General features: G+C 41.8%; 1 protein-coding gene across 2 annotated transcripts in view; it reads left to right on the forward strand.

Annotated features, from left to right (window-relative positions):
* Nucleotides 1-15,002, forward strand: part of MAD1L1 (mitotic arrest deficient 1 like 1) — a 346,820-nt gene that overhangs the window by 92,016 nt on the left and 239,802 nt on the right. For both annotated transcript variants that reach the window (XM_050317416.1, XM_050317417.1), the window contains one exon: nt 9,621-9,765. In XM_050317416.1, coding sequence (XP_050173373.1) covers nt 9,621-9,765 — 145 coding nt within the window. The remainder of the gene's footprint in view (nt 1-9,620; nt 9,766-15,002) is intronic.

A 15,002-nucleotide genomic window follows, 5' to 3' on the forward strand; every position in this document is an offset into this window, starting at 1 on the left:
AAAATATTGATGCAGAAGAATTGATGTAACAGGGCTATAAATGTAGTTGTTCTGGCAGTTCTCCTTCCACAGTGACAGCTTTATTCCCCTTGCCTTGTATTGGTTTAGGGGTTCTTTGAGCCAATTTGGTGGGTAGAAATTAGAGGAAGGTGCCCTGCAGGTAAGTTCTGATAGTGTCAACAGTCCAGTGGAAGGCTGAAATAGTGCTCTGGATTTCTGGGTGAAACAGGGAAAACAAACATGCACAGGATGTTTTAGGAATGAGGTTACCAGGACTTCATAGTATCAAGTCTGATCTGGGCATATCCTTTTCATGGGGAAAAATCATGGCTTGGAATCAGGGTGTGAGAAAACCTTTTAGCTCTGCTCAGCTGCCCAGGCACAGCTGAGCAGGGAGGAGGTGCAGTTGCACAGAATTCCCTGGATTTCTGCGAGAGAGGCTGCAGAGCCACTGCAGAAGGAGTGGCAGATATTCCTGGTGTGACAGTCGAGCTTGGAAAGATCCCAGTTCTTTAGTCTCAGTATCTGACACCAGATGGCTGGAGAGCAGCTCTTCTCTGCTTCGTGGGTCTGTGTGTGCTTGAGTACATGCCCAAAATGGATGTATATGAGAATGTAAAATGATATAATTGCAATGAAGCTTAACCCACACTGGATGTTTTTGGGGCAGTTTCAGCTAACTCTACTGTTTTTCCTCATTCTTGGTCTTAGATTTATGTTCTTGCTTTAATTTTTTTTTTTCAACTTTAAAGGAATATTTTCCCCATAGGGAAAACAGCTACTTGCAAGGGCAACATCAGGGGTGCAAGTTGAAGCTCTCAGAGAGTAGGAAATGCCAGAAATCAAGTCACCTGCTGCCTCTTTAGTCTGGTTTCCTATAGCATGCACCATTCCTGTTTCACTTGGCAGAGACACTGTATTATGTTGACTTAATGAGCAGCTATTAATGTTTTTCTGTAGAGAAATTTAATAATTTATTGGTCATTTCTTATGCTAGTCCTATTATACCAGATGCAAACCAAGGAGAAAGTATAGCATTATTTTTGGGGATGGTAACATGAGCTATTTGGAACTTTTTCTTTCAGAACACTTTCTTAGCATTACTCAAGGCTTGCTTTGGTATGAGGAGCTGCTACTGATTTCAGCAGCAGTGTCAGTGCCCAGCATTGGAGCTCTGCACCAAAGACTGCCTTTGAAAAGTTCATGGTGTCACTGGGAGCTCTGGCACAGGCAAGAATTGGAACCAGGTTTTTTGGGAGACTTTCAGTTGCTTTAATGTGAGACCATTCTCTTTAAGCACTCCCTGTGCTTCATTAGTCTTCCATATTCTGCAGCAAATGAGGCAGAGATCCTGCAGAAAACAGATGCAGTTAGCACTGAATCCTGCTCTGTTGTTGGAGTCTGGTAGGAAAGATCCTCCCCTGCCATGTCATGTTGTTTGTGCCCAAAGACGTGGTGGCACTTGGGAAATTCACGGTTGCAGGTCAGGTTACTTGGTCATGGAATTTTTTTAAGACTTTTGCAGACTTAATATACTTCCATATTGTGGATTTAAGGATTAGCAGGTCTGTTACGATGCTGTGCTCGATATGGCTTGGATCCTGGTAGACTGCTTTGACATAAGTTGAGTCAAAGCAGGTGGGAGGAGGATTTGAGATGGAGTTAAATTGGTGCCTGTGAGAAAGAAAAGCCAAGAACAGCAGTCTGGCAGAGTGCTTGTCACAGAGAGCTGAGTGACTTTGCAGCCCTTCCTTTGCTTTTATCTGTGCCAGTGTCCCGTGGGTAAATGCTGGGGGGGGGGTAGCACTTAATTGTTTGGGTTTATTTGTTGTCAACAAGTAACATTATAAATTCTCTTCTGAGTGCCCCAGAGAAAACCTAGACAGGTTTTCATCACATAACCTGGAGGGGTTTTCACTGACAAAAGCCTGATGCTGAAATGCTGAGCCATAGCTTCGTATTTTAGTGAGAGTCGTGGTGGGGGGTTCTTCACTGAGTTGTTCTGCAGAAAATATTTTAGATGATTGTGTTTCTGTAAATTCATCCAGGTACTCTTAGATTCAGATATTTAAAAAAAAAAAAAAAAGAGTGACTGAGCAGGAATATACAATCCTCATTTCAGTACTCATTTCACTGTGGAGTACAGTAATGCACATTGGAAATGAGGTCTCATTGGAAAAGGTAATTTGAAACAGATCCTCAGAACCTTCACGAAGCTGTAATGAGTCACCAGTCTGTGAGGACTCACTATATTGCATTGGAGGGTTTAATGTTTTGTTTTTCTCATCTAAACACTTTGACCCTTCTTATTTTATTAAGATAAACCATTATCTAACTGTCAAGAGCCTAGAATTTCAGCAGATTTGTTTCCTGACAAGTTGGTTCAGCATCACCATTCTCCTACTCATTTCTTTCCCCACTTCAAGCAAATTTACCTTTTTCTCGCTCCTCTTTATGAGTTCGTTATTCTCTACAGCTCCCCAGCTCTCATGCTGCCTGTTCCCAGATGACTTTCCCGCTCTCATGATATGTTTGAATGTGTAACAGAAATGGGAAATATTCTTAGTCACTCATGATGTTAATGCACCAGTTGCCTGTGTGGTGTGGCTGTGCTTCACACCAGTGCTGGAGAGTCAGCCCAGTGACTTGACAGTTTATTGGGAGGGAGAAGGCTTGTTATGTGCATTTTATAATGCTCATCATACTGAGTTTAGCTTGAGAAAACTATAGTGTGCCTTCACCTTGCTTCCTACTCTTGTCTGTACATCAACTGAAATCCTTGGGATGTGTTTGTGGGAGTCAGTGGGTTTGGTGGAAAAGGACAGAGGGGCTTCATCTCTGTAGTGAGGGAGCAGCAGAAAAAGACGAGTACAAAAAAGAGTGAGGAGTTTTGACTTTCTCCATCATATTCAGGCGCGGCCCTGAGTTCCTCCAGCCCAGAAGTGTGATTATAGATTGGTAACTGATGGGGCCAACTGCATTATTCATGCTGGTGCAGACTGAAATGAAATCATCGAGGGCAATTTTCTGTGTCACACTTCAAGGTCAGATGAGAGTATTTATTATTCCTTCTCTGTTTATCTGTGAATGCAAATTGAATTTAGTGACTCAAATTGATGAAATGTTAGAAATATAAAACTCATCAGAGCTGACACGAAGCGAAATTACTGGGTAGAGCTGGCCAGTGACTTCACCAGCCCATGTACAGGCCTCTGCTTTGATTAGTAATTATTTCAGTCTTTGGGTTTTCTCATTCCCAGTTTTGTTTCAGTTGTTGTCATTTTTGTTTTCAAAGAAAAAAGTGTAATAACACTTGAAACATTTAGAATTTGAATTGGATGATGTAAATAAAGCCAGCTGCAGAGAGGGTGCTGGATCCTGGCTGGAGAAAGGTTTTTTTTTTTCCAAATTCTTCCTTGGGGTTATTTTTTTGAGGGTCTTGTTTGTTTGTTTTCCTCCCTCCTATGGCATTTCCTTTTCTGCAGTATTTTACTCCCTTGTGTTGGATGTTCAGAGCTGAGTAGGGGGAGATAGGGAAGGGAGCAACCTTTTGACATCTTTTGGTGCTGAAGCTCCATGTGTTTCCTTGCTGACAGTATTGCCCACAGGCTGCCCTTCCTCACCAGCCAGGGTCATTAGAAGAGCCAAAATGAGGGGCTGCAAAGGGGACTAAATGAGCACGACTCTTCATGAAATAATGGGAATGGAGATACTCTCTTCCCAGCTCCCTGTAATGCATTTTGAACAGTTTAGTGAACATCTTGGCTTGGTTTGGTGTACCAGTCTCTGGTCAGAAGGCATCTCTGTAGTGTGCATCCTGTTCTCTGCAGTGTTGGAAAGACACTTTAAACTTGTACGGGGGGGGGAGGAATTATTCCTGTCTCAGAGTAGGAGTGGAAAATCCTTATCAGTGAATGTTCTTTAAAAATAGTCTGTTCTCCGTAATTGCCAAATGCCACATACAAATGATGATACAGAGAGAGATGATACATGGAGTGCTGGCTATATGCTGTGTTAATAACCATAGAGGACTGTTGTTTTTAATTCCTACTTTTTAATTACTTGCATTTTATTAAGAATGTTTAGTATTTGCTTCTCTCCAAACACCGTGAAGGGAATCAGTTTGCTTGGAGTGCAAGTGTGTCTGACTTCTTGTTGATTCAGAGCAAGAACCATGAGCATTTGGACACACCAAAAGCCCTGAATAGATTTGTCTACATAAGCTGTTAGAAATCACTTTGTTATTCAACTATCAGCTTGATTTCTCCTGTACCCAGTTGTACTGAAGACGGCAGCATTTACAAATGTAGTACGAGCACAGCGAGCAGTGTGGGCTCAGTGGTTTTTAAATACCAGTAAAAGTTTTATTCACCAAATAAATGCCTTTAGTAGAAGCTTTGGCCTTATGGACACTTAAGGTTTAAAGGCTTAGAAAAAGGACATTTATGCCTGTAGTTGTCTCACCCTTGAAATATTTTACATTCCAGATTCAGTGATGGATGTTGAAATCGTTAACGTTTCAACGTAAACCCCAAAACAAACCACGGAAGTTTCTCGTTTATTAAGACATTGCTTTCATTCTCATCTCGATGATGGATGTGGGAAGCATGTTTAATACTGGGACAGTAAATCTCACGATGAGTGGCTGATTAAGTATCCGTTCAGGTAGAGCCACCCTGGCCTCTGCATTTTGGCAACGTTCCTGGCTTGGCTCTTCTGGGTCGCTGCCGTCTGCAAAGCCCCGGCTGTTGCAGCAAGTGTGTTGACCCTGTAATGAAAGGAAGCAGAGGGTGCCTGATGTGAATTTCTTTTAGTAAATCTTAGCTCCTGCCAGTCAATTATGGCCATTGTACTGGGGCTGGGGTGGAAAATATGTTATTTCTGTTCTGTAACTGTGCACTTTGATGGAGCTGTGTTTCTGAGCCTGATAGTTTTGCTGCTGGTTAGGGAGTAAAATTAAATACTGTCTCACAGATAAAACATCATCAGTGCAACAGTAAAGCCCCAAATGTCTGTCTGCTTCTTATCCATTTCATCTGGCTGCACTAGCAAAATAATTCTCTTTATGTTGTTGCCTCATTATAAATTCAGTATGATTCGAGTCTTCCTTGTACGTAGAGCAGCCAAGTGATGTATGAACTGCTTATTTTTGAATGATTTGTGATTTATGGAAGCCTGATGATGATGACTTATGTAGAAGGTCTTTGAGAAAATACAAGGTGTGAACCAAGAGAAAGTTTGCAGATGTTTGTGAGCAATAAATAGCAAGAAGAAAGCTTGTTGTCCTACCAACTCTCTGTAGACTGTTTCATGTAGTATTTTGTATAGCAGTATTTCACATGGGTCTGTGTAAGGCACAGTTAAAACTTTAAATAAAATGTAGTCCCTGTGATAACTTCCACTGAAGATGATCATATTTTGTGTTGCTTCTCTTTGTGAATGTAGTGAGCAAATAAATAACATGGACCTGTTGGCCTCCACAGGTCCCACTGTCTCAGTAGCCAGAGAGTGTTGGAGGGCAGGGATGGGTGCTGCTGCTTCCCTATATCCACAATTCTCTGTGAAGAAGAAAGGCAGCAGAAGATGCCAAACAATCTTATTTTACTCCTTTGGGAGCAAAGCTTGGGCGGCTCCTTTCTGCAGCCACGTTCTCAGAGCTCCAGTCAGTCTTTTCAGCAGCATTTTGTGGTGAATCAGGTTTTTTTTTTTTCCTTTTTAACATAGGTTGGATATTTTTCTGTTTTGCCAAGCCCCCACCTTTCCTTTCCTGTGTCCTGTCCCTTTTTGACTCAGACTGTTTTTGTCATCACCTATTCCCTTCTGTTTTTCCTTGTTGATTCCCATCCTGGATGATAGATGGTAGGGGTTCCCATCGAGGCAGGTTAGGCAGAGGCTGAGAGGGGAAGTTGTCCATGTCAGAAACTGGAGGTTGGAAAGATTTTTCAGGGAGGGCACAGACAGGGATGTCCTCCTGCTGTCCAGGACAGTATAAGGCAGGCTGGAGTTGCCCAGTTGCTGCTTATGCCTTCATGTTGGCTTTTAAACCTGGGGCAAAGAACAGGACTGAAAAATAACATCCTTGTTGATCTCTGTTGATCAGTTTCCAGCGTGGTTTGTGTGTGCACTGTCTGTACCTGTGTGGATACATTGAGAGGGCTCCGAGTTGTCAAGCCTCGGGAATGGGCATTTCTTCATCCAAATGTCTCGCTACAAAACAATTTCCCTTGCTCCTCTTTGCCTCATTAGCTCCTGCGTTAACCTTTTTATTTTGGACTCTGACACGAAGGTGTCGGTGGCGGTTCCTTTTTCCGTTGCGTGTGTGCGATAGCGCTGTCATCGTGTTTTCCCCCTGTGCTCCCTCAGCGTTCCTCCTGTCACACTCTGGGTTTCGGTGCTTCTCTTTGATGTGATCTCATTCCTGACAGTTGGCCCTGGTATGTACACGTGTCTCATCTTCTCCCGAGTTACAACACGACCCAGACAGTGTTGCTCTTCTAATTGTCTCTGTGCCGCTCTGGGCCTCTTGTTTTCCCCTCAGGTTGATGCACAGATCAGTTCTGTGGCATCCTGTTTGTTTTCCCTGTTATTTTTTTAGTAACTTGGCTACTGAAAGGGATGGAATGATTAAAATAATGTTTTATGGATCACTGGTTGGGGGAAACTGTCGTCTACTTTTGTAAGTTTTGAAGGAGATTATTAAAATGTATCTTATAGCTTCACTGTTCGCTGTGTGCCGTCATTGTTCTCACTCTTTCAGAGAATATTCTGGAAAATGAAGTTTTATCATTAAGATTGCATTAAAGTGGATTACAGAAAAGGAAGAGCAAAATATGAAGAGTCTCAACAGCTCAGAACAGAAAGGTGCTGGCATCTCATTCGCTGGGATGTGGAACAAGCAACATTAATAGGCTGATAAACAGAAATGACTTTTTCTCTTTAAGGCTTAGAAAGGTTTACTTTGAACTTGTAAAGATTTTAAAATGCCAGTTCTCCAAGCTTACACTGAATGGAGAACTTTGGGCCTATTTTATTTTATATGTTTAATGCTCATATTGAGTGAGCAATTACTTCTGAAAAGCCATAGGTGTCACCAGGGTGGAAGAAGAGTGCACAAGTCTGGCTTTAACAGCTTTTGCTTCTGAGCACCTACTTTCAAATCCTGTTTTGTGTCAATAAGAAATAGAACTTTTCCTTTTGGATTTTTTCTCAGAGAGGCAGTTTATGTTGTATTTGGTGCAGTTTCTGGAAGAATTATCAATCTGTCCTAAGAGGGGAAGAAAGGATCCCAATAATGTGCTTTGGCATGGTGTGGAGAGTTGTAAGGAAGTTGAATTTCACGCCTCCTATAGCAAGGAAACCTATGGTAACACTCAGTTCAGAGAGTTGAGGATTGTCCCTGCTTTCATAGACATCTCTGGAATTTAAATTTTATGTACATTAACATCACATTTGTTCTGAGGCTGAAATATAAACAGATGAAGCTGTTATTTCCATGCAGTGGCTGAGGAAATTGCCCATTTGTCTCTCTCTGCTTAACTTTTCTCATGCTTTGAAACAGTTTTTCCAGCCTAGTTTGAGAGTTTTGTATGTGGCTGAATGTCTGTGCTCTCCATGAGATGTGAATCTCAAATATTTTTCATTATTTGAGGAAGGAAACCTAGCACATATCTCATTTTTCTTTGTGAATGTCAAATCAATCATAATTTGTCAATCCACTCAGCTTTTGTAGAAACAAGTCACAATATTGGGAGATCAGGAAAAAAGATTTCTCCATTGTCTTATCAAAATGTTTTGCAATAATAAAATGTGAGATCTTGGCTTTTTGGTAGTATTTAATCTGATGTTTGCATTTTTTTTTCTTCTGACTCTAATCGGGACTGAGGTTCTTTGATAAGAGCAAAAAATATTTGCAGTAAGATTTCCATAGTGCAATTTAATTTGTTACAACACAGTTGATGAGGGGTTTGTACTTCTGTTTACCCTATGCATAAAAAAAGAGTGTTGTTGAACAAACTGTCATGAATCTTAAGACAGAAATTGTGGTTACCTGGTCTCTCCCATCCACTCCTGTTTTGGAGGCTGACCTGTTGCAGGCTTGGTGAACTGATCCATGTGCATGTTCCATCACCACAGGTATTAAAACAGATCCAAGGAAGTGGTGGTGCCTTGGTAATGCAATTAGCCAGTTGCAACTGCAGATGTGAAGCTGTCTTGATGAACTTTCTCCACTTTAATGCAACAATGAAGAGGCTATTTCATAGTTCCTGATTCTTAAATTAATCTGTGAATTGTTCCAAATTGAAGTGGAGCTTGAAACAGGTTTCTAATTCATCCAGTGCTTTAAAAGGTATAATATTTTCAAGGAGGAAGATTTTGGAGGTAGGGAGACAACTGCTTTGGAATTTGAGTGAATTCCTACATACATTTACCAAGAAATGGAATTTGGTGACCTGGCAGTGCAGATTGTACTTGATTTATACTGAGTGTCCTTTCAGGCAGTATTCCCTTTTGGAATCTATCTAAATAGTACCTTAAAAATAGTGTTATTTTATCTACAAGCATTTTGATTTATTTTCTTTTAATTATAATGAGAAATAAGACCCCTCTGAAGCACTCAGGAATTTTCCAGTGTTGTTTTTAGCATCAGAGAAACAAAGATCTTCAGTTCCTGAGTAAACTAGGCGTGCTGGGTTTGATCTTTTTCACTTGCTTGAGGGTTTTTGACTCGTATGCGATACTTTTATTCCATGTCCTGCTCACTCTTTAAATACTTACTTAGTTCAGTCTTGGATAAACTTGTCGTATTTAAATTATGAACCAACTCTTAACAATCACAAGAAGGATTTCACATTTTTGTTGTTGTTCATCACGTGCTTTGGCAGCAGTTTTTCTGTGATGAGCTGCTTGATGTGAGCCTTGGAGCAGCTGCCCATCAGTGTCCCAGCAGCAGCCTGAGTGTCTGAAGGGCACACGTGGAGAGCATCTCCAGGAATACACGGATAATTGTGCATCACCACTTCGTGATGCAAGGAGAACCGAGAAAAAGAGGGACCAAGCCATTCTGGTTTAATAGAGAGTCATGTCCACATTTCAAAAGAAGTGCTAATCACCTGGCCTCAGAAGACATTTCTCTTCCAACTCAGGTTGCTGGCAAGACCAATGTGCAGGTGGTGGCTCTAATTACTTGCTGAGTACTGTCTGTCAGTCAAAGCAGATTGTATTAAACCTCAGTTTTACCTCTACTTTGTTAGAAAAAGATGAAAAGATCCAGTAGAACCCAAGACTATGTGCTGTTTGTTAAAAACAAAGCATGTTCTCAGAGGAAAATGGATTGATTTTGAAACAGATATGCAATTTTTTAAATGCTTTGTATGTGTGAGGTTCCAGTAATTGTGTTGTGCTGCACTAGAAGGCTGTCACTGGGATGGTTCTTCTCTCATATCTTTTTCTGACAACAGCTGATAACGAGACTGCAGCTACTCTGTTTTCAGCAGCGCAGCCCTAAGATGAAATGGCACCAGCCCTGGTGTCCTGTGTCATGGTGATGCCTCTCTCGGGTTTTTGTTGTCTCTCTGAGAGTCAGTGGTCAAGAATTCACAGGTCTGTGTTATCTTCCTTAGTGCCCGAATGCTGGAGAAGGCCCGGCAGCAGCTACAGGAGGAAATCCTGCGGGTTCAGAGCCAGCTCCTGGATGAGAAGAAGAGACGGGAGCATCAGGAAGCGCTGGTCAGGCGGCTGCAGAGACGTGTGGTGCTCCTCACCAAGGTGAGTTTCTAGGTCATGTTTGGAAAAGCCCATGTCTTTTTTCCTTTCCTCCAGATGCAGTCCTTTCTACCTCTTCTTTGCTCACCTCTGTAACTGGTACTACAGAGTTGCTGTGGGCTCTTTGCACAGTGGGTGCTGTAAGAGACTTGAAACTTGTCTTTAGGACTTCTTTGGAATAAAAGTACTCGTGCCTGCTAAGGCTGTGCTGGTGTTCCCCCCTTCTGGGCTCGTGCTGAAGATACGTGACTTCGTCTCAGGCTTGGCATCTGTGTGAGGGCAGAGAATTGAATCATGTTGTTGCTGGAGTGTTTTGAGCCACTGAAGGGAATTTATAATGGCTTTGGCTGCATTGCCTCCTTTCCTAAAGAGAGCGAAACGGCAGCACCTTGTCAACTGTTCCTGTGGAAAAACAATTTACAGAGAGTAAGAGATTTGCCTTCCTCTTATGCTGGAAGTCTGTTCGAATGTAATGGCAGGCACTAGACCAGTAAATTGAAAATTCGTTTTAAGATTCTTTCTATAGGATATATCAAAGAAGTCTGCATCGTCCTATATCAGGTGTGCTCTCGTGATGAAATTCTATACAATAATTTTGAAGTCTGTAGAGCATTGAAAATTTTATATTAAATTCTGAGAGCTCTCTTTCCCCAAAGGGAATAATAATTCACTGTAGTCAGGAAGGTAGTTACTTCACTTTCCAAGAATATTCCTTGCAAAACTTCCCTCATCTGAGCAGTCTCCCTGATCTTATAACGCTCCTCACGTAAGTGAGCTTATGTGTGTGCAGGAGGTCAGACTCGAGTAGTTAGAGCTCATGTGAGGGAGCCAGGCACATCCCTGTGTGGGGAGAAAAGAGGGAAAGGAACTGTTCTGTTGCTTGTGCTTTAGGTTTTAATTTTCAGTGTCAACTAAAGCATTTTGATCGATTTTAATTGTGCTGCACCCAGTTCTGTGTAATTCCATGTCATTGTTGAGCCAAAGAAGCTGTGATGTATGGTGCAGTAAGCAGGGCTCTTGAAGCATGAAGCAGTCACTTTACAAGAGGATATTCCATCAGATCTTCCGACTGCAGAATTTGATGCCATGGAGAGGCACACAAGTGAGAAGAGAAAAATGACAGCAGTTCTTTCTGCTTCACACTGAGGCAGGCACTGCAATCAGGGTGGATGGACCAAACTCTCTCCATGGAAACAGGAAAGGCATCTCTTCTCCTCAGTCTCTCCTGCCCCCAGCAGCAGACAGCCCTTGGTAGTGTTCTGGTTAAGTACTACCGTGGTTGGATATGACACAGGTGGATACTGAGCCTGGTAAAAAACCCTTCCTTTATGACCTTCTCAGCTACTCAACACTGTGCTGGATTGCTCAGCCCTGAAGGAAGTTTCTCAGATGGTTTCTAAAAAATTCTCTTTGTTAACTTATTTCCAGTGCTCAGCAGAAACACCTTTTGTCATAGAATGCAAAATGTCATTACTTTTCTCTAAGAACGGGGCAAAAAGACAACAGTACTTTGTCATGTAAAGGATTGTACCCTGATTTATTTAGGAAAACAAAGCCTTTGCTTTGTTTGCTGTTCTCCCCCTGAAGAGGAGTAGAGGAAAATTTGGAAATGTCCTTCATCAGACCATGGAAAAAAATCTTCTGTTTCAACAAGGAAAGTTTTGAGTGTGCTCAGTGGTCCCTCAATTGACCTGTTTTAAAGGAATAAAGACTTTGCTGTTCTCTGAAAATTTCTATTCCATCCAGAGAATGCTGGGGTCCTTTGTGAAGAAATACAGGCATTATGGAACTTGGACAATCTATCCTTGGCACTGTTTCTCCTGCTGGTTGCTCTTCTCATGCAAAATCAGAGGAAGGAATTTCATTTAATTAAAAAAGTATGATATTGTGATTTAAAATGAGATTGAGCAAATATATTGCCCTCGAAAATAATTATTTTACATTGAAAGCATATCACCTAGAATGGTATTTAATCATCTAATTAGTGGCATCAGTAGTACAGCGTGCTTCTATGTAATTTGAGAATGGAAAAGATGAGTTCACTCCATTGAAGCTTTGTCTTGTTAAATAGGACTGTGAAAATCTAATTTGGGGGAGACTATTATATATTTGATTGAATTGCTATTGCTTTTGATAGTATGACTTTTGCATTTGTGTATGTTTGACCCTCCACCAGGGCAGCGAATCTGTTCCTGTATGCTGAGCAAATAAGGACTGAAAGGCATCAGATGTGTTTAACATTGTGAGTTTAATGCAGTAACAGTTGTCCTTTCTGTGGGCTCAAACTGGAACATGGAAGTCTCAGTCCTTGAACATGTTTTAAAAGATCAGTGGAAAAGAATAAGTTGTCCTTCATTTGCTAACAGCAGTATCAAATGTTTCAGTAGTAAAGGTACTCTCTTTGGGTCCTTGCTTTGCCAGTCTGATTCTTTCTCACCTTACTTTTATGGCTACTGATTTTTTTCCTCAAGATTCAAGCAGTGCTTTTTGGCTCTTACAGACTACCTGTCTCACTTGCTCAGTTGCCACTTGCCACAGTCTCTGTCTGTCTTGGTTGGTCTCATATTTCCATTTCAGTACATTTATCTTCTCTGTCCGTATCGTGCTTCCTCGCCTCATTTGCTTCTTTGGGGCTTTCTTGATCTTACTTGGGCCTTTCCAGCGGTTTGTCAGTCTGGGATACTTCAGTGCATCACTACACATCTCTCTCTTCCCTGGCAGACCTGAAGAACAGCATTCTCCAGTCTTTGATGTGTTAGTGCAGTGGTCCAGCCCCATCGACTCCACCTCTGACAGTGGAGGAGGAGCTGCATCTCGATTATTCCTGTTGACAAATATATATTGGTTGATCACTTTGTCCCATATGTCCTTGTAAATCCAGTTTTCTGATTTACATGTTTTCAGTGAAACATAAGACTAGATTTGGACACCCTCGAGGCTTTCAGACATTGATGGCTGGAAGGTTTCTCCTGGAGTGTCACTCTCTTCACTTAAGGTGATGAAACAGAAATTGATGTTTGAAGGGATGCATTCACTCACTCTCTCAGAGATCTGCCTGGCTGGGTTTGCTGTCTGTTGTGCTGTCTTTTTGTTTTGCCTTGGCTCAGAGTTTTTTAGGGAAATCTTTAATCTTTTCTTTGTTGCATGAGGTAGTTCCGATGCAGCAGTACTGGAGATACCTGAAATGCTGGGGAAAGACCTAGTCCACCTCTGCCCTTCTTCCTGTTTGATTTCCTGCTGTATTTGTTTTGAATGCCATGTTTACCCACACAGTTTTGTATTTGACTTTTGTGTTGTTCTTAAGCTTGTGAGTATTTCTCTTTTTCTGAGAGTGTTGCACACAACTCCTGGTCTTTGTTTACGAAGCAGGCTTGTTAAAAACAGTCAGTTCTGCTACTGAATGGCTAAAATTTAAATCTCTTAGGAAATTCTATATGACACAGAAGTCTCCCAAAATGAAAAGCCCTTTCTGAAAGTCCTTATCTGAGGGCAAGCAGCTGATTGAGTCGATATGTCATGGAAAGACTGTATGAAGCTGCAGAGTGAGCAGGATCAGCCCATACCACGTGCAGCAGGTTTGACCAGGGACAAAATGCCCTGCTTTGTGCAGCCAGTGTGTGTGATCCTTCACAGGAAGCTCAACACTCAAAATGTGAAGCCCAATTTCAGTTGTAACTTACTCCAAATGAGTCCAATTCACTTCTCAAAATGTAGACTTTGTGAATGCACACTGCCATAATTGCATCCCTTGCTCTCAGATAAGGCATAATGCAATGAGTGAATTAATCTGCTCGTACTGGATGTTGTTGTTTCACTGTGTTTATTTCCCGTCTGTGCACTCGTCTGCCTTTGGGTACTTTGCTGCCCGGAGAAGAGGCTGAAAAATTCCCTTTTGTTTCCTGAGCTTTCAACCAGATCATGTGATGTGATAGGAAATCTGTTTCTATTGAGCCATAATTTGGGCCATCACCATAAAAGTTGGAGATTAAACAAGTATTGATTAACCAACTCCAGCTGACTGTTGATACCGCATGTTCCTGGAGATATCAGTCAATGTGAAGTGTATTAGTGACTCCCAGAGCTGAGAGTGGCAAAGATGCATCAGAAATGGGACTAGGTAATTAAACTGTTCATTAAGCATGGCAGATGCGAAGTTCATGACTTGATTTGCCATCTGCTTTGTTTTGTAATCAGTAAAGATTTAAAATAATGCTGATGGCTTCTCTGTCATACTGGGTGCTGCATTATGCTTTTTCTTAGGAGGTAGATAGATGATTTTAAAGCTCAAGGAAGGATCTGAAAGTTCTGAGGGCTCAGCAAAGAAGGTGAATTAACCCTTTTCCTGGGATATGTAAAAAATTAGCTGTAAATATTGCAGTTGGTGTTGCACTCAGTAGCTGGAAAAGGAGCCGCCCTGGCAAACAGATCCTTGTGCCAGATGTTCTTTGGGGTGTGATACCTGTGCTCTGCTCTGCATCCAGGTAGCACACTGGCTTTGGGGCAGATGGGAGTTTCTCCTCTGGGTTGTGAGCAGTGTGGAATGCTCTCCCTGGCTGTTACCATACTTCTTCCTTCAACCCACTTCATGACTCTGTATGTCATTTCAGCAGTGCTGTTGCTCGTGCATCACCAGCTGTGCTGCTGCTCTACACATGCCTGTTAACTGCTGTCATCCTGACCCTTGCCAAGCCTTTCCCTCTGCTCACTGTGTCTCCCCTTCATAGGTTTTTATAAACTCATGGAAGTTATATTCTTTTTATGCCTGCAAATAAATACATTTTAAAGCAGTTCCACTTTTGCCTCTCCAGAGATTCAGCAAGGCAAGTTTTGTGGGCTGAAGCAGTGCTTACACCATCCTGTGTGTTTAAGGGAGAGACTCAGCAGCCTTTTAGATTGAGCACAGGTTTCTCTAATTTCAACTTGATTATGCTAATCAGTTAAATAGTTTCAGCAGAAAGGTGCTTGGTAGTTTGGGGGGAGGAGGATAAGAGCAGAAGAAGACAGAAGATCATTAACAGCTGTGGGACAGAGGGAAGGAGGGGATTGCTGCCTGTGGAGTGCTGGGGCTTGGAGCAGATCACTGTTGAATTGTAATTTTTAGATGATGCAGTAGCATCATTAATTTTAATTCCCAGACTCCTCTTGCAGGGTGCCTTTTTTAAAGGATGAGGACCAACAGGTCAGAGATGAGGTAGGTGATTTTATGAATAATCTCCTCCCCTGCAAGCTGGTTTTAGCTT

The sequence above is a fragment of the Myiozetetes cayanensis genome, unplaced genomic scaffold, assembly GCF_022539395.1.
Source record: "Myiozetetes cayanensis isolate MyiCay16 unplaced genomic scaffold, myiCay2020 scf20-37, whole genome shotgun sequence".
Classification (NCBI taxonomy): domain Eukaryota; kingdom Metazoa; phylum Chordata; class Aves; order Passeriformes; family Tyrannidae; genus Myiozetetes; species Myiozetetes cayanensis.